Genomic DNA, 20,293 nt, shown 5'->3' on the forward strand with positions numbered 1-20,293 from the left:
ATATCACTCTTTGAAACTAAAACACAATAGGAGTTAGGCATGGCCATATCAAGGTTCTTCCTGGTTTCAAGGACCACTTTTTACAGTGATTGTCTATAATCACCAATCTCTCAAATGTTTTACATCTGTGACAGGACCGAGACTGGGAGAGCGGAAGTGAAATAGAAGGTGAGACCTGGTATCCTGCTAACATGGAGGAATTAGTCACAGTAGATGAAGTGGGAGAAGATGATTTAATTATGGAGCCTGATATAACTGAGCTTGAAGAAATAGTCCCAGTTGATCAAAAAAATAAAGCTGCTTCAGAAATGTGTCCCTGTATGTCAACCATGTTAGAACTGAAAAATGATCACAGCCACTTAACAAGAAGTAAAGACAAATTTGCCCATAAAGCTTTAGAAACAAACTTCAGAACAGCAAAGGGCAATGCAGCTTCTAGTGGCTGTCAGGAAGATGATGAGGATGATGATAATGATGATGCTGTAACTGAAGCATCAAGCCTAAATCTGGACCCTGAACAGAAGCCAGAGGAATTGAAAGAAGACCAATCTGCTAAGGAGTCTGATTGCCAGCAGAAGGAAGGAAAAATTGATAAGAGCTCCGACACTCGTTTAGAGCCTGAAGATCACCAAATACCTTCTGTTCATCTGAAAGAAGAGACTCTCCAGCTCCCTGATACATTTATAGATGATTACAAACAGATGGGATCACAAGAAGCTGAGAGCAGAGAAGTTACGGAAATGCTCATTAAAAACGCTAGTGAAGAAACAAGACATGGAAGCCAAGAGTGTCCAGAGGCCAAGGGTAACTACTGCTTTTTTTCCCTTCAGCCTGCAGAGAGCCTTGCATGTTTTCTCTGAGAGTAGACTGAAATTTATTGCTAACGAGAATAAGTGTTGTTAATAGTATCAAGGCTTGTCCTTGGAGCAGCTTAGTAAAAGAACCCCAGTGCCTTTGGCCAAACTAAATCATTAGAGCCTCTTAGATGAATAGTGAAAAGGAAATATGATAAGCAGCTTGCAAGCTTTCTGAAAGGCATAAGCTGCTATAATTGTCATGTCAAGGTTCACATGAGTTTAGCTGAAGTCTTTCAGTGCCTTGCTAAATTTATTTTGAATTGTCAATGAAATGAGTGACAGTCTCTGAAGGTCAACAGAAAAGTATCTGCAATGTCTGGCTGGCTCCTGGACAAGGTGGGTATTCTTACACACTGTACTGAAGCATTATTAATGTGGATATCATGCATAGATTGTTACTTCTCAGTCCCTATTCATGCAAATATATGCCTTTTGCCAGGACTTGCCTTATCATGTCCTGTTATCTACTGCATGATGCCTTTAATATAACTGATAGGATATGCTGTGAGATAATGTCAATAAATGTAATCATAGCTACCTATTTATATTTTAGCTGTCAGGAAAAAAGGGATCTTGAGGTCTGAAAGTCAGTTCAGTTCCTTATCATGATACTTCAGCAAATGGGCTGTGCATAGTGAGATGAAGTGAAAAACTACATTGAGTATGTTGGTCAGAAATGCTCTTTTTTAATTGCTGCCAGAGCCCATGTGATGGACAGGGGCTTTTGAAAAGAAGCTGATGGAAGATTTTTGATAGTGCAATGCTGGAAACATTTCACGTGAACAATTGATTTTGAGCTAACTTCTTCCTCCAGGACAGATTTGAAACTCATTGGTTTTTAATACTTGCCTGATTGGCCTGAAGACACCTTGCCAGACTTTGCATGTTTGGAGATAATATTGCCATGGGACTGGGCAAAGTTGGCTCTCCTGGGCTTCCTGGGCAGCCAGCTGATGAAAGAGTTGGGTGTCTCAAGAGCATATTTACTAGTGTTTCCAGCATCTCAGCTTCCAACTTGTCAGCAGGGAGCCTGGAAGCTCCAGGGCCTCTCATGCTTCCCAGGTTTCTGACATGGACTTGTTATCTGGGATCTGCAGTCCAAGGCTCTAGGCCCTCTACAAATGCAGCTGCCTGCTCAAAAGCACAGAAGTCAACTGAAGTGGGGCTTTAGTTGCTGCAAAGGCCCTGAGTGCCTAAGCTTGCCAGCTTACTGGGGGTCTTCCAGGTTCTCTGCTGCAGTATTGGAATCCTGGGGTAGGTTTAAAGTTAACTTGAAAGTCAACCAGTTAGGATTTTATATTCTTTTCTTTTGCATTGTGCAATAGACATATTTAAAAGTGAAGAAAAATTCATTCTCATAGCCAGAAACTGTAGATCTTTGAACTACAGACTTGAAAGACAGGATGGATTTAGTTTGGGCAAAATGTGCTTGTTTTATAAGAAAATATATCCCTTATTTAGGTGAAATTTGCAATGCAATAGAAATTTTGTCAGGGCAAGTGAGGTAGTTCTTTGATGTAAGGACTGAAAAAGAGGAATCATACCAGTTTATCTGTATTTCTGTAGCTCTGTGATAGCAAATTCCTCTTATTTTAAAATAAAACTAATCATGGGAAGGGACATCATCTGTTCTTTTGACTGGCTAAATCTACCTCAGCAAATCAATCCAGTGTTTCCACATCTTGAATCTACTGCTGTGTCAATTAGCGTCAGCCAGCAGGGACCAACCATCCCATCCCTACTATTCAGAGACCAAAATCTTTCAGTAGCTGAGAGCCATAAAGCAGGTACCATCCCTTGGAGAAGTGAGGATGGGAGAAGAGTGGCTCCAGGGAGAAGATGCCAATGATGCTGCAGGGATCCTACAAAAGGCAGGTTTGGAGAATTGTATTCATCAGGTCCTGCTGCCCCCACCATCTCAGCAGCCCCTGTGTCAGCCCCGCTGCAGCACTGATCATGCAGTAATATATGTGGTTATAAAGCTGCAGTCAGGCCATGCTTCTGCCAGAGGTGTGTGATGTTATAGCTTTAGATAGAGATTAAAATACAAAACCCCTCCAAACATAGCATTAAATTAGAAATAGAAAAATGGTCTCCTGGGAGAAATCAGAGTGACTACACACCATAGTACAGCTGCTGGAGTTGCACCAAACAGGCCTCTGATTGGAATGGAAAAGCATTTTTTCCTGATTTTACTTCATTTATAGATCCATCCAGAAAGTGTTCCCAAGAAGCTTACAAACGTCTCTTTAATAAACTGTTCTCATTCAATACATTTATTTATTTGTTAAGCAAATTCTAGGTACTTGGAAATGAGATCTCTGGAATACCCGGAGGTAGAGCCTAAACAAAGGCCCTCTGCAGCAGGCTGGGAACAAGAGGACGTCTTCACCGAGCTCAGCATTCCCCTGGGTACGTTGGGCCGCCCACTGCAATACCCAGGGCTTACAACAAGATGTCACTTTAAGGCTACTTGCTATATTTATTTTTCAGAACAGATGTGGGGAGGGAAGGAACAGAGTATATGGCAGACGGGTAGCTGTTGAAAGAAACAGCCTTTTGATTCTAGATCATTGCTAATTCATTCCAAATGAATGGCAAAAGGCAGCTGATGAGATGAAATAAGTTCCCTTGGACTATATATGAAATACATATGAAAAAATACTTAGTAATTTAAAAGCCTTTGGCATGAAGTATAAACAAAAGTATTGGCTTTACTGTGTAAATACTGATTATGAGCAAAACACCTGGAAGAAGTACATCCTCAAAAGCAATCTGTGTAACTTGAACATGTATTTACTGCTAAAAAGTATTATTGCTTTTATAGCCTTTGAGGTTACAGAGTGAAGTTTCCAGTCAGTATTATGACAAAATAGATTTTAAAGCATGTATATGTAAGAGAGAAGAGAAAAGGTATGTTTTCAATGCACAAGATTTTAAAGTGCAGCTCAATATTGCAAAATTAGGGAAATCAGAGAAGTGAATCCAGGATTCATTCTTCCTATTCCTAATATTTAACTAAATAGCACATTTTTTCTTTGAAAACAAGTATATTATGGGAGGGATAGGATTTCAACTGACATTTCAACTTTAATGTAATTCAGAATTTCTCAACAGGTGTGGAATTTGTGGTGCCTAGAACTGGGTTTTACTGCAAGCTCTGTGGGCTCTTCTATACAAATGAAGAGACAGCAAAGACAAGTCACTGCAGGAGTACTGTTCACTACAAAAATCTCCAGGTAAAAACACACCTGAAGCTACCTAACAACAAGCTTGTGGAGTGGTTTGTGTGTAAGGTAGATGATCCGATAAAAAATTAGTTTTTAGTCTGTGGACAGAATTCAGACGAAGTGAAATTCAGGCAAACAAACTTTTCAGTAGTTCCAATCATTAGTATGCTAATTTCTCACTCTCAGGTCCTTGAAATCAACTTCTGGATCATAGGTAAAATGAGGCCAGGTGATAATTTGGTCTTCTCATCTACATTTGGTCCTTGTGACTAGCACAGCACGCAACTCAGATCATTAATTCCCTGTTTCAGAGGGTCCCAGATGTTTCTGTCACTGAGAGTGACCCCAGCAGTAGCAGTGTTCAGTACATCTTAATGTCAGGAGCACTAAACATGGCATTTGTCTGATGACATAGCCAGAGCCATTTCTGTGCTGGTGTGGGTTTCTCAGCGTGTTTCAGCTCGCAGCTCTCTGTGACATGCAGGCTCTGCAAGGCGTTTCCTGTGACCCGCTGAAATCCCCTCCCTGTGTGCAGAGCACCCACTGCTGGGTCATTTCCATCGGGATATGCAGGAGCCTGTCAGTGCTTGTTGCTCCATAAGAATGTAACAAAAACATGTCAGCAGTTGATAACAGTGCAGGGAGACCATGTGTGCCTGCAGTTCAATCAAAGACCTGCCTCTATCACTTTTGAGATGCACCATCAATAGAATCAGTCACAACGGCCTGACCATTACCTGTCCCATTCTCAGGGCTCCTCAGAGGAGAAGGCCTTGGCTCCCACCCCCAGTCCCTGCCTGTGAGCAGGGTGTGTACACTACATACACACTTGTGCTGGCATTCTCATACTCTTAGCAAAAGTCATGGCAGAGCAAAACAGAGCTGCTCCTCCTTTCTCTGCTTCTTCCCTCTGCCCACAGTAAATGCAGTAACTCTGCTTCTGTTCAAGTAATAGCTCTCTTTCTTTAGGTGGCTAGTAGGCATTGACACTCACAATCAAGTAATTTCTCTGGGAGAATTTTCTTCTTGGCTTTCCTGAAGTTCCATAGCTGTAATTATACAAAGGCCTCTGGCCTCCAAAGGCTTCCTACAGGGCTCTGATGCTTGCTTATAATGGACCCTCCAAGTGCAAGCTTGAAAAACAGGTGCCCACTTTGCATTCTTTTTTTCGCTTCATACAGAAAAACCCAGAGGGTTTCACCAGAGGTAGCATCATTCAGTGCAGGCTGTGTATCCCATGCAAGTCTGTCTCTAAGAAACTCATTCTAAAGAAAGATTGCAGCTCTTGCCCCTGCCCCTGGAGGCTGGTTCTCTGCGAAGAAGAGGGATTTTTCTTTTTTACTTCTCTAACTTATTTTGTTAAAGTCATAAGAAACAGGCCGAACTAAAACTGACTTAGTGTGAAAATAACCTCCTTTTCTCCCTATTAAGCCATTTCCCATGAGTACTGTGGTAGATAGCTAACACTGACTTGAGATAAAAGAACAAAGACTATAAAAGCTGTTAAAATTAAATCTGCCAAATGCAGTAATAAAAACAGGCTGTTCTGTTGAGCCATAACTCTTATCTTGCTACATACAGGAAGCAAATGTCTCGTCCAACTTTTGCCTGCTCAAATGGAAACTTAGCAAATTTCAAATCACTGTTCTGTGTTGCTAGAACCATTTTAGTGTCCATAATGATCATTTATGCATTCTGCAAGGAATACGAGGCTTCTCCTGTGATGATGCAAGTTAACAAGTGTATCCATCAATGTAGGAGCTAGAGACTCTGATTGTAGTGGAGCTATGGGAGTGCTGCTGCAGTGTTCCTGTTCTCCTTCCTGGATGCCAAATGCCATCAACCAGCGCCAACAACAGTGTCCCAAATTGTGTCACAGCTTTGAGTCTTTTACAGCTGATTTGCTACTTGTTGTCTTTCATGTGGTCTCCTTGAGCCGCATCCGAAATATACGTTCAGTGCTTGGATTTGAATGTGACACTGAACAGCTTGTTTGCCAATTTTCTTCCAAAAGCCTTGTTTATATGATGATAGTTCTGTCTTGAAGTAAGTTTAGTCAACTTTATCTAACTATGATGCCCCTCAAATAACATCAATCACTGATAAAAAAAAATTAGCTGTTTCTTTGCCAGCCTTGCAGACTTTTTGTAATTTTTAATTCTCTTCATCATAATGAATATTTGTGATATTTGTATTTACAGATACACTGCAATTCCTATGTCCAAAAAAATCCATATTTTTGCCATTCCTTCCTCCACTTCCTCCAGCTACAGAAAGCTGTCACCATTCATCAGGTGGTAGCTACCGTGGCAACTCAGTGCAGTATTTCGTACTGTTTTCCTCTGGCTTTATGCAGTATTTGTCAAAACTTGTATTTAAATAAAAAAAACGTACATTTTTTGCTTGACTCCCATTTTGCTATATATTAATCTGAATCTCAAATTTCAAATCTGGTCTGTTTGATACTCATGACAGCTGGCAACATCAGCTAAAGGTATTGGATAAAACTCAGTCTTATTTTGGTCGGTGCTCATGAAAAGCCCCAAAAGCTTGGGTTATCCGATCCAGGGACAAGTGTTAGTGATTTATTACAGTTCACGCTGTACAGAACACGTATCCCAGCCTTTATGGTCCCTATATCTCTGTATACTACTGTAACATTTACTCTGGCTTTTTGCCACGTGGAATTTTGCACCCAGAGATCAGGACTGAGAGTTGTGTAATTTCCACAGCCCAATGTCTCTAGTCAGAGTAATAAGGGTGCAGTCCATGGGTATGTCCATTCATTACCATTGCTGAGTAACTTTCAAATGAACCTCTTTTTTCAAAACTTGTATTTATCTGAGAGAATGTGGCAATTCTAACACAGCCCTTATTTTTACAGCCATTTCTCATTTAATCTCTTTCCCATGGATGCCAAAGAGTAAACTGTACTCTGGGGAAATCCTGCCAGTAGAGAGAATATTGCAGTGATGTGAAAGGATCTTTTCAAAATAAATCAGAACGAGTAAATAGCTAGGAAAGGAGTTTTATGATCCTAATAATGTGTAGATCAGTTATTCTTGAGTATGATGAAGGTGATGTGTCATTAAGAAAAATACCTCTACATTATTATGTTGGAATTTCCCAGGTGTCTTTGCACCAGCTGCTGCTGAAAAAGCTTCTTTCCATCTATTTCTATGTCTGCTGACCTTGAATAAAGAGTTTGAGCACTATTTTGAGACCCATACCCATTCATCATCCATTTTGTGTGCAGCTCTGCCAACTAAGAGCACTGCCAAAAGGCTGAAAGCCTCACTGGCCATGTCTGTTCTTTTAAATCTCAGTGAAAGGCTTTATCTTAGAGAAACACAATAAAGGTAAATACTCTAGCCAAACTGCTAAATTGTGTTGATTATTACTGAGTGTGATTATTCCCTTAAAACAAAATGTTCTCATGCAAAAGGTGTATCTCTGAGCTGGACATGCTGAAAATGTAATATATAAACTTTAAATCAAGACTCTGAAATCACATTTATGTTCTGACACACCAGTACTTTCCTGGCAGAATCCAGTTGACTCAGTGGAGTAAGTTCCTGCCCTGTAGCACAGGGCAGTAGAGAAGAGGTGAGGTCTGGTCACAAAGACTGATGGGGAGTAGAGTCCTCCTGGTTTGGTCACCAGTTCCCCCCATGGCACACAGTAAAGCTCTGAACTTCTGAGGCTCTGCATGTATTCAGGTAGTTTACCTGACACAGCCATGTTTTCTAGCTTGAGTTTTCACCAAAATGGGGCTTCTGTGTGCTTTCTTTCCTTTTGAGATATTGGAAGAGTTAGAGCTCTGAAGAGGCATAAAGAATCCTGTGTTGAATATTTTCAGTTTTGGTAACAGTGCTTTGGTTTTTTTCTGTGATTGCAGAAGTATCTATCCCAGCTTGCAGAAGAGAGCCTGAAAGTGAAGGAAGAAGGCAGCCCTCTGCCTCAGGATGACACTGGCATTGTTCCTCATTTTGCAAAGAAAAAACTATGATGCTGATCAACTGGAAGAGCTGTAATGAGTGAATGCTGATACATTTTGTTTTTTTTTTTTTAATTTCTATGATATAACTGTCAATTTGCACTGTACAGAGGAGGGGAAATAAAGAGCATGTTCCATGCATCTATGCCCAGAGTGCCATTAAAAACCAAAATGCCTGAAACTGTTTCCCACGGTGAAGCAATGCTGGCATATCTGTTAGAAGTGGAGCAATTCTTTCTCACACTCTGCGTGCTGGGAGTGGTTTCCTAGATTAAATCAGAATTCTCAGGGATTCTTAAAGTTTTAGTTCTGATGTAACATGTCAGGTCAGGTGGAGTACTTAGCAGCACTCAGCATCCTCCAGTGGACGCTGGAAGGAAAGGAGATGTGACTATTTATAGGCTTTAATGTTGCTTAAAATATCTTCAGCCATTTCACTCATTGCCCCAGTGAAAACTAGGATTTGCATTGGATATCTAAAACCATTTTGCAAAAACTAGTGAGTAGATGGCATAATGTAAACCCCATCAGCACCCACCTCCATGTCTTAGAGCTTGGTGGAATGACAAATGTTTGTGTTGTCAAGCACTGACTGTACACTGCCAGTGTTGTGCCAATTCCGGGGGAGCCACAGTCTGTCCCAGGGACCTCAGAGCCTGAACCCAGCACAGCAAGAGCAGTTCAAATGCACGTGCTGACAGCCAGCCTGCTCTGGTTTCAGCATTTTCCATGGTGTGGTCAGGGTGTTCTCCAGGGACCGTTGTGTTTGAAACTCTTCTTTTTGATAATTCTAAAGGGTGCCAACTTTGAGTCTTACAGACTTGAAACTCTCATGAGAGGCTTTTTAAAGTGCCACATGTTTGGACCATGTCTCTTTTAGACATTTTATTCAAGTTCCTTGCTTTTGGGGTCTTTTTGTTTTATTTAAAGCTTGCTTTTCCTCAGCTTGGCAGCGTTGAATTTTCCTGGTTTTTATGGAAAGATGCCAGATTTCTAATATTGTTTTTGTATTTTATTTCCCTGAATTTTTTAAGGTGAATACAACAACTGATGGCTCATGGAGCACTGCACTAAGAACACAGGATGCACCAGCAGCTCTGGCATTATTATGACCTATTGTTTCTGCACAGTTGTTGCTTAGTATTTTGCAAAGTCCCTTTGAAATGCACTGTACAAGTTTCTGGTTCATTTCAATAGGGCTTTGTGTACTAAAGTGAATATGCATGCAAACCATTGCCAGGATTGATCCCAGAGTTTATAAAATGCCCTGTGCAATCTGGGCTGATGGGGATTTGCAGGCATTTCCATTCTTTGCCTGACTCTAATATTCATCACAGTATGTTCTGTAAAAATTGCTGGTACTGGATGTCCTCTTTAGATGTTGTGCAGAGGAAACAGTTTCCCAGAAGGTTCTAGCTTTCCCTAAGAGTGACAGGGATGTTGCACAATATTGCAAAGTGGCTAAATTGCCAAAACTGCTTCCACCAAAGTATTTGTTCCATTTTGTCTTGTGCCAGCAGCTGTGCTCGTTCTCTGTAGTACACTGTAGCCAGGCAGTGTCTCTCAGAGGTGCCTGGTGTTGTTGCCTGAAGCCCTGTTCCATTCCATGGCCTGTGCTTTCCACTTATTTTTACCAGAGGTGGGTTCAGATTTCATAGTTGGAATTCCTGCTTCTTGCAAGTTGAGGGATTCTTTGCATCCCAGATTCAGACAGAGCCTACCAAACAACAAGGGGAAATGAAAAACATTACAGCCTAAATCCTTCTTTGTCCAGCTATGAAGTATGTGTATGTTAAGACTTGTGTCCATCAGTCATTTAAAAAAACTAGTTTAGTTTTAGTCTCAGAGGGGGAAGTTTGTTGTTTTGGTGGGAGCTTTTTTTGGTTTTTGGTGGTGGTTTTTTTTTTGTTTTTTGTTTTTTGTTTTTGTAGCAGGGGTTTGATTTTTTTCCCCTGTGGAGAAGAAAAAAACCCACCAATATTGCAAACCAGGTATTTTTCCTTCAAGGGTTGGGTTTTCTTTTGACTGTTTGTTTTTCACATTGCAGTGAAACTTGAGCGCAGGGCTGTTAGGACAAGAGCTTGTATTGCAGGCTGTAAGATGATGAAAATGGCAGTAAAGATTGTGCAATTGTCTTCTAAAGTGCAGTTCTCTAGCTGGTCATGTATCATCTGAATATGAAGTTCCCTTTGTGCCCTTCAGCACAAACTGAACACAAGGGAAGGAAATCAAGCATCAAATCTTTGAAGCTAACCCTGCTATCAAACTGGGGCTCTCACCAGCCTAATGGGAGCTTGTTAGACCATGTGGTTAAGCTTAATTGGATGTGAGACATAGTTGACTGTATATCAAAGTCATATGCCTCCAGCAGCTTTATCCCCAGGTAACCTCAAATGAGAAAAGTATCACTGTTATTATTCTTTATTTGTAGTGCAGCAGAAGCTACAGGTCCACTGCCTTTATTATAGGCAAGGCACAAATCCACAACAAAGACTTTCCCAGGCCAAAGAGCTTTAAATCACACTTTCTGAAAACAGACAACAGGTGGATACAGGTAGGCAGGGAAAGCAGCAGGTAACCATGAGATTTTGACTGGCAGCAGAAGAATAATTAAAATGAGTGTTTACCCAGGGGCTTATTTTTTGATTTATGGGAGATGATTCAAACTACTTTCCCCCTCCTCTGGTTCTGAACCAGGTTAATTCCCTTTATTCACAGCTTGCAATTAACCTCTTTTTTTTCCCTAGACAGTTGCATTAGGAATACTAATCCCTCCTTGATACAGTTGGTCCTGGTATCCTTTGGTCCCCAGCCATTTAAGTTTCAGTCTCCAGAGGTGGAGCCTTAACTGAGGCTCAGCAGGAAATGTCCTGGCTCCAGACACCTTGTTTGGGTCACAACTACAGGCCCTTGCTTGCCACTGAGGAAGGAGGTGGCTCTAGATGGCATCTCTGCCCTGTGCAGTTTCCTCTTCTGGAGGGAGATGACTCAGGTGAGCAGTGCAGGTGCAGAGCCCAGCCCCACAGCTGTGATCAGAGCCAGACATTTGTAGGGCTGGTTTGGACACCCCATCCATTTGGGCTCTGTCCTGACAAAACAGCAATCTGCAAAATCCTGGGAACAGCCAATTGGGCACTTCACCTTCTGAGAAGGTCCTTTCTCCCCAAAACCTCAACAGTTGAAAGCAATCCCAAGTCTCAATTAGCTCCTAATGATGCCCATGATCAGTTTGCAGCCCGATGCACTTTGAGAACTCAGAGATAATCTCCTTCCCTCTCCAACAGGCCATCATGCAATGCTGACAGGCACTCCTCAACTTGTCTCTACTACCTATTCTGCTGAGAAAGAATTCTGCTGTAGGCAGCCCCTTACCTTCCTCAGCTTGTGTAAAAATGTGTTGTTTCTTTTGGTTTATTAATTAAAATCTTGACTTTTTTTAGTTGGCATAATTTGTCATCACTATAATCCACGCTCTTTATTTTTATATATATATATATATATATGTATATAGCACAAAGCAGGCTCAGGTCTAGCCAAACAAATATTGATATTTAAAAAGGAGCTTTCTTAATATATCAAAACCATTTCAATACATCTCAACCAAAGATTGCACTTTTATAATAGGGATTATGTTTTTCATCTCTGTGAAATCTGCATTGATCTCAAATAGTCTTTAATGTCAATCTGCAACCTACTTCCTTTGAAGAAAAAAATGAAAGAATTAAACATTTGCCCCATTAGATCAGACAAAGTTTCACACTGGCTTTAACACTAAATTAGTGTTAGGCTGGTTATATTCAGGGTTTTTTTTCTGTTCTCTAATGATTAAGGCTGTGATTTGTTGAATTATACTTGAACTGGACCAGATGTACTATTTATTGAGCTTATATAATCTTGTTAATTTAAGTTTTGGTTTGTAAACAGTTGAAATTTGTTAGTACTTGTTTAATTATGTAGGACCTGTCACCAATATTAACTGATCTGTGTAACTGATTGCAAAGTGTTTCAATTTGTGTTTCTTAAGAACAAAGATTTTAATAAAGAGAATTATAAAGCATATACATTGGTGGGCAATTGTCCCAGAAACAACATACTTCTAGCTTCCCAGGGGATCTATTAAAAATCAAAGTGAACAAAAGATAGTTTAAGGAGTAAGAATGAAGCAGGGGTGTAAAAGGTTTGCTTTTAAATGTAATTTTTACAAGTTGTGGTTCGTGGTTCTTGCAGGGAGCTCCCACTGTACAGATTGTGAGTGATTGCCATCAGCTGGTGCTGAAGTTGAAGTGAGCACATCTCAGCAGTTCACTCTGTAATTATCATTAATTGTTATTACCCACTCCTGTCCCTCTAGATATGTCCTTACTTCCCTTTTTCTCTTTATTTCCAAATGAGCTGGGCAACCTGTCTGTTCCCACTGGCTTTTTGCTGTCTCCATCCAGATTGTCTTCTCAGTGTTCTGAAAGCATCACATAAAATATTGCCCAGCCAGGAACTTTCTCCATGCCATCTCAACCTACGTCCTTTAAGTTTACCCAATTCTTTTGTTTCCCTTGTCCTCTCCCTTTGCCTTTCCTGATTTATTTTTTTCTCAGCAGTGTTCACCCCAGTGCCACCCCAGCTATACAAGAGCCCACTTGTATAGCTGGGGTGGCAGCTATACAAGCTTTCCCACTCTGGCTTTCCCACTCTGGCCTTCTCCTGATTCACCACGCCACCAACCAGAGCTCCTGGGAGGAAATACTCAGCCTCAGCCAGGGTGACCTAAAGACATTCTTGTACTAAATATTTAAAGAATGCAAAGAGGACAAAAGCTGAGGGGAGACTTTATCACCAGATCTGATGAATTCATTCAGTGGAAAAAACAGAGAAGAAAACTGAGACACCAATGTCCGGTCCATGTGCAAGGCATGGCATGGGGCACTATCAAAGCATGAGCTACACCTCCCATCCCCCTCTCTGGGAGAGAAATGGATCCTGTCTGCCCCACTGAATGGCTGGGGAAATGGACAGAAAGGCTGGCAGTCAGTTTTCTGACTCTGCAGCTCGTTAAATCAGTGTCTTTTAAGTAACTGTTTTGCAGGTGAGGCACACATGTCATATATTTTAAGCACAAATGGTTTCAGTTCTTCTGTCCTGGACGTATTGAAACCTTTGTTTGTGTGAATGTCACTGGGGCTGTGAATCTCTCGCTCTAGAAATCAGGCAAATGAAATCATATATTCATACCAAAGAAAAAAAAAATCCAAACTCTGGTGTTCAAACACAATGTTTCAAGTCCATGTTTTGTAACGCTTAATATTCTTGGTGGAAAAGGGAACTCAGGTCTGGAAAACTTCACAGGTGAACAAAACATCAGCTTGGCCTTTTGACACAAGGCTGCTTGACACACAGTGCAGATCAAGGCTGTCCGAAAACAAGAGCCCTCTATGGGAAGCTGACCAGGAGGGAGGACAGGGGCATGCAGGCAGCTGGGGATGGTGCTGCCTCCTTTGGGCCAGGCTGATGTGGGGCTTGCCTGGGGGACGCTGCCCTGGTACATCAGCTGGGCTGGCAGGCACTGTGTGCAGCAACCTCCCCCTTCCTGCTTTTTCAGTGCCCTGGGACTGTGCTGTGTTTGTGCAGGTGGCAGCGAGGGCAGCCCAGAGAACAGGTTTGCCTTGGCTTATGTTCCCACGTCCAACTCCACCGGCCTCCACGGATCTGTGTCAATAGGGCGAGCTCTCCTCACGTGCTTCACTCACTAATGCAATGCTGCAATGCAAGGCCATGGTAGCATGTGGTATGTATTTGTGGAGGGGAAGTTCCCCTGGCTGGGGACAAAAGGGGGACTCAACAAGAGACTGGGATTCTCCCTAAAACATCTTAGTGGAACTAGGTAATGCAGCAGTGGAACACAAAATACTGACGAAGATCAGCATTCAGTGCCCTGAAGTTGTGTCAGGGGAAGTTTAGGTTGGATATTAGGAAAAGGTTCTTCACCCAGAGGGTGGTTGGGATCTGGAACAGGCTCCCCAGGAAATTGGTTTCAGCTCCAAGCCTAACAAAGTTCAAGAAGCCTTTAGACAAACAGCACATGATGTGAATTTCTGGACTGTCCAGGAGTTGGACTTGATGATCCTTGTGGATCCCTTCCAACTCAGAATGCTCTGTGATTCTGTAGTTGTCATTGCAGGGCCTGAGCTGGTCTTACTGACCTGGTGGTCAGCAGTCCTTCCCAGCTCTCCTGCAATGCCTCACCTCCCCTTTCCTTGCCTTCAGCAGAGCTATGGTGCATTACAGCACTGGCAATTTGGCCCCCATCTTTTTGGAACAGTCTTGTACTAATCTGACATACTCATGGCACCGTGGGAACCTCACTACCCAGATGCAGAAGTGAAAGAAACAGAGGTAGTTTCCATTTTTTCTTTCCTACCTGTCCCCTTTTGCTGCCAATGGGAGCAGGCAGGGGAGCAGTGGGGCCACCAGGCTCCATCTCCCACACTTTGAAGATGGTTTTCTTAGGGCTGATCTGCACACAATTGCATCAGCCTTCTGCAGGGTGAGATTTCTAATCAGATACCCAAAGCCAGAAGCTCTCTAAGTTCACATCAGGCCTGCTCTGGTTAAAGGGCTGCCTGTCAGGAGCAGCACTCAGCTAGCTACCTGAACTAGCTTCCTTTAAACTGAAATAGGAGCATACATCAATTTTTAATTGACTGGATCATCTGAATGAGTGGGCACGTCCAAAAGCTTTTTGTGAACTAGAAAGCTGCGTAGGGCATGCTGAATTCAGCCTATTAAATGTTTAAATAATTGCCAGGCACAGTCTTGGACACTATTCCTCAAGGTAATACAGTAAAGTATCAGTAGCACAGCCCTGGGTCAGGAGGCAGCTTTCTCAGCCTAATTTCTTCCCTGTGCCTTAGAAACAAAGGCTCTTGTTTAAAAGCTGTCCTCCCCTTGTTCCTGAGCCTTGTTTGAGGACACGCATATTAGTTCCACCTTCCTTAAACACTGCCTTGGTGTCTTTAGAAAACACAGGAAGCCTGTTTTGTTTGTGGGTTTCTTCTCTGGCTGGGCCGCTTTTGCATTGCAGCTGGTTTATCTTTGGCAGATAGCAACGTGTTCTTGGCAGCACATTTTCACCTTGAGCTCACGGGGTGCAGCCACACTGTGTTTTGCACACCTGTGGTGGAGAACTAGGAAAATGTTGCCTGTTTGTGTCAGTGCTGAGATGTAAAAACCAGTTTCACAGCAGAACTGTTAGTGCATTGTAGAGGTTCTGGCTCCCAAGGCATGGGCACACTGGAGGGTGGATGTGCATGTGTGTGCATGAGCAAGGCTTGTGCTGCCTTGCATGGACTTTAGCACTGAGCAGCTGGCAATGGGACGTGCTTCACTATTAAAATCACAAGTAAAGTTGTTTTGGTGTGCCCGAGCTGAATTTCTGACCTGCTTATCTACCCTGTTCACTGTCACCTCCCACAGCATTTTCTGTAGGTGGAAGCTGTGGTGACAAGCTTGCCAAGACATAGCCGCACCAAGACATTCGTGGGGACTTGGTGTCAGTGTTCCCCACGGTGCCCTTGCCACAATCCACAGGGTCTCTGGAAAGAAGGGAGACCTCAAACAGGTGTGCTCAATAGCAGAGTGAGAAGAAAGAACACCGAGACCAACAGCAAGAGCAGTCCAGGTCTCTCCTGATGCTAATAAGCATCAGCACCACTCCAGCTGAGCTATTCCAGTGCCTGATTCCAATTGGGAAAGATTAACTCAGGCAGGCAGAATGGATATGCTAGATATTGGTCTTCCAAGATATCAGCAGGCTAATGTCCCTGTGATTGCATGTTCATAAGCTGTGAGTTACATGCTCCTCTGCTTTTCTCTTCCTGCAGAAGCAAGTGCTGATTCACGAGCTGCTGCTATATTTCAGCCATCAGCACAACTCTTCCCAAACCCCTTCTGTGAGGTCTGATCTTAAAACCAGCAGTGAGAGTCTGGTTGAATTGAAAACTACTTGAGCACTAAGGTAAGTTAAATACTTGTTTAAAACAGCAGCAGATATGAACAGTGTGAGGGAGCACTGGGCCCTGCCAGCCTGGTGAAAGGAGGAAAAAAACTGGAAGAAACCCCTCAGAAATATTGTTCGGATATGTTCCTTCCAGGAGCTGCTCCATCTCTCTGCACTTGGGGCATGTTCACACCATAGCAAGGAATAGCACTCACTTTCATTAATCACTTCTTGTCAGCCAGGCAAAGTGGGAAGTAAATTCTGTTTGTTGAAAGCACCATGCAGTTGGTCTGAGAGAGTGGATGTTGGCTCAGCAAGAGCAGAGAGTTGGGGTGGGTCAGCTGGTACCAAACTAGAGCCACTGTGGTGTCTTGATTGCTTGTGAATGAGCCTGAAGATGCAGACAGGATAAAGCAGAGTGATGCTTATGAGGGTTTTGAAGCTCACATTTGCTCTTATTTGGTCCTGGAGGCTTTCAGCAAAGACTACCCACTGAAACAAAGAAGAATCACTTTCCTGAAATGGAAGGGACCAAGTCATGTATTCAACCTCTTTCAATACAATTCTGTGATCTTTTGGAGCCTTTGAATTCTTCTTTATCTACAAAAGGTTTTCTGCAGAGCAAAATGAGTTCCCAGAGCAGAAAGGTGCTCCTTTTCCAAGGTGATATGGGTTGTTGAGGCTTCAGGTAATGCTTCAAGGTGAGTTGTTATATGTTTCTAAAAGAATTTTTCCCACCACTTTCCTCATGTCAGCATTTCTAGAGCTCCAGTGTGTTGTGGCTGCTGTTGTTATGTAAGGATTTATGAATGGCTGCAAAGTTCAAAGGCATATTGGCAACCCCAAGTCCCAAAAAAACAGGAGTCAGCCCAAGCCCTGCCCCGTTTCCCAAGACAAAGTTGTTTGCTGACTATTTCTTTTCTTAAAACTTTTTTTAATTAGCCCACAAACTTTAGGATCTCTTAATTCACCTCCCAGGTTTTTTTTTAGCTTTTAGGTTGCACTAGTTTCATGGTTTGAAATCTTTCATCCACAAAACCTTGAGGGCTAGGGGCATACTTTGTTTATAAATGAAAGCTAAAATTCACTTGTTTCAGGAGCTGGGATTTTTAGGATATAATCCCCAAAGCATACAAATTGTGATAAAATCACAGGAGTTTCCAGCAGCGCACCATCTTGTCTCTTTGGAAGAGAATGTATTGGACTGCAGTGAGCTGCAGGCATCACTAGCTACTGTTATTTAGTGAGTCAAATAAAAATAATATTGTGGTTAAACATGAGCTCTGCAGGCCCAACTAAAGAAGATAACCTCTTCTATCTGCAGCGCTTCACAAAAGCGCTGCCTTTGTAATCCTCTGGATTAATGTTCACACTTAAGCACTCTGCCCCAGAAGCCTCTGCATCCCCGGCAGAGTGCATTTAAAAGGATAAAGGCTCTCTGGGATGCAGAGGAGGCTGGTGCCAGCCAGGCATCTCCTGGGACACGTGGTTGTGGCTGCTTCCAAACCAGGAGCATTTCAACCCAAGTAATCCTCCTTTCTTCCCTCTCATTGCTCTTGACTGTTGCTTTAATTTCAGTGTCGTGCTGCCTTTCACGTAGCCCCCCTCAGCCTGAATCAGATCCCTATTGTCTGTGTTGTCAACACAGCTGTTTAAATCCCTTCCCCCAAAATCCCCTGCCTTCCAGAAAGCTTCTGCCTGCAAGGCCCAGGCGCTGTTCTGAGTTTGCAGCTTTCTGTCAGGTCCTGGGCTGAGCTTGGATTCCTGTTTGGACCAGCATGAGGTAAAAATGGAAACAAACTCAGGAAAACGCTGCACTTGAGTAAAGCCTGATGCTCCCTGGCTGCCTGCTGGAGGCTGCTGCAGCCTGAGACTGGCAGTGCAGAGCGAAGAGAATGATTAGCATTATTAAAAATGCTTTGCAATTATGCAGCACCTTTTCATCTAAAGATTTCAAAGCTTCGTAGCACTCACACAAAGTTACTTATTATACCTGGCGTTTAGCAGAGTCAGGAAATGCAGGAAAGCAGCTAAGTGACTTGCCTTAGGTCATGCAGTAAGTCGGCGTCAGAGGTGGGAACCCAGCCCCGAAGTGCTGACTCTGTGGCTCATGCCCCAGTGAGAAGACACACCCCACCTTCTCCTGAAGAGAGAGTGCCAGGCCAGCTCCTTGGGGTGGGCAGAGATGGGGGAAGCACTCAGCCCAGCTGGAGCATCAGCACAGCCTGGGCAGTGCCCTGGAAACACCTGGCTGGGAGTAGCACCTGCCGTTCCCAAGCTCTACTCCATTCCCCAGGAGCCTCGTGGCTGAGGGGCTGTCCTGAGAACTCTTGTGCCTGAGGCTGCAGTCCAGCTTGCCTTGGCATGGTGTGGGGTGGGTGAGTGCAGCCAGCAACCTGGAGGGCAAGGTGTGATGCCCCTGGGCTGAGCATGGCCACTGCAGCCCCATCTCCAGCCCGATCCCTCCAGCCTGCTGGCCATACGCACATGGGAAGACCACAAGGACCTTCCTCAGCAGGGAACAATTCAACCCCGACACCCCTAGGGACACTACTGAGGACCAGAGTTGGTTTTCCCTGTATCAGCACTGCAGCCAGGCTGCTGTTCTCCCTCTAGCTCTTGCTACAGTGAAGGTGCAGCAGCACCGGCTCCCTCCAGACCAGGTGGTCCAGCCTGCCAAGGAGCCTGGATACACAGTCAGACACCTGCCAGGACTTCAGGAGATGTTACACTCTTTGGCCAGCTCAGCAGGCTGGGCTGTGGGAGGCACTGGGTGCCAAACCTTTATGCCCTGCAGCAGCAGAGCTGAAAATGTCACATCCTTGTATGCTGACACTTTTCTGGCTTCAGGCCTGTGGTAGGACATAGGGACAGTGTCCTGTTTTCTGGGAGGAAAGTCAGAAGGAGGGAGAGGAGAGGTGGAGAAAAAAGCAAACGTGAAATAGGGTGAAGAAAAGCATGTAGACATTTAGACCTCAATGGTCAGGAAAACGCCTTGGCTGAGTCTCTTGGCCCCAATGAGGTAACACACCTTGTTAGTGTTTACCACAAAAGGTGACTGGCACAGTTATATTTATAAGGTTAAAAAAAGAAAATTCTGAAAGAACAACTACGTCTGTTCCACCACCGAGCTGCTTATTTTTACCCTAGAACTATAATGAAAATCCACTCTGGTCAAATTTTTTCTTGGAGACTTGAGATGCTGCAGGTTTTTTTAGTCATAAACAGTACCCTCAAATGTTCAAAATATTATAATCCATTTATGAAGGCAGGCGTGACTGATACAGCTTCAGAGTTCCAAGGAGCATATTTAAATAAGTAACAGGAACTAATCCATATAGTCAGCTTTCCTTAGGAGCCTGGGGATTTACATGTCTAAATTTCACTGCAATGAGACTCCAGGATAGGGGATAAAACTCCAGTTAACTTCACTGGAGATAAAACCCAGGCAAGGGGAAATGCTTGGAGACAGATGCTGCAGTTGAATGAACTTATACCTCAGAAATGCTGCTTAGAATGAACACTCATTGCAAGGAGTCATTTTAAAAAGCAAAAGAACCAATTGGGTATAAAAGCTATGTCTCAAAAAGGAGTCAGAGTTTTGTCTTTTAAAGGACATTAATAAAAAATTGGGAAAAGTTTTTCCTCCTTGCATATGGCTGAAGAAAACAGGAGGAAGAAGAAATTATAGGGGATAGAGGTTAATATGCATTGGGTATGTGCAAAACCTGAACTCACACTTTGCTTTAACTTTTGCTGAGGATGTTAATCATGTGGCTGCAGATGTGAGGGATAATAGGATGGGAGTATGGAAATGTTTGGGGCCAGGATAGAAGCAACTCTCAGGGCTGTTTCCTGCGCTGAAGGCAGAGGAACGGGCTAATCCACATGCCAGAGCTCTGGAAGAACTGGCCCGATGTCTTCAACAGGTCCCTCAGCCAGGGACAGGAGCACAGCAATCCTGTACAGAAGAAGTGAACTGATTTGGGCAAGAAGAGGCATGAAGGTTTCAGCTTAATAGAATAAGAACAGATTCAGAAAAAAATGGTGAAGGAAAGGCTAGCAAAAGAGAGGTAGGTAAATGGCATGAGATAAAATGGGTTTATCAAACCTATTTATCTTTCTTGGGTAAGGCAAGCTGCAAGCCATTTGCTTAGTGAAGGAAATGGGGTGGATCTCACCTCTCTGGACTTACATTGCACATTTCATATGGGGCCAC

At 43.2% G+C, this 20,293-nt stretch overlaps 1 protein-coding gene across 1 annotated transcript in view; it reads left to right on the plus strand.

Annotated features, from left to right (window-relative positions):
• Positions 1-16,681, plus strand: part of RBM20 (RNA binding motif protein 20) — a 32,075-nt gene extending 15,394 nt beyond the window's left edge. The window contains exons 7-12 of the mRNA XM_059852292.1: positions 135-804; positions 3,150-3,269; positions 3,975-4,096; positions 7,986-9,723; positions 15,959-16,092; positions 16,546-16,681. Of these exons, the coding sequence (XP_059708275.1) occupies positions 135-804; positions 3,150-3,269; positions 3,975-4,096; positions 7,986-8,096 (1,023 nt within the window). The 3' untranslated portion in view covers positions 8,097-9,723; positions 15,959-16,092; positions 16,546-16,681. The remainder of the gene's footprint in view (positions 1-134; positions 805-3,149; positions 3,270-3,974; positions 4,097-7,985; positions 9,724-15,958; positions 16,093-16,545) is intronic.
• The last annotated feature ends 3,612 nt before the right edge of the window (positions 16,682-20,293 follow it).

This window comes from Haemorhous mexicanus, chromosome 7 (assembly GCF_027477595.1).
Source record: "Haemorhous mexicanus isolate bHaeMex1 chromosome 7, bHaeMex1.pri, whole genome shotgun sequence".
Taxonomy (NCBI): Eukaryota; Metazoa; Chordata; class Aves; order Passeriformes; family Fringillidae; genus Haemorhous; species Haemorhous mexicanus.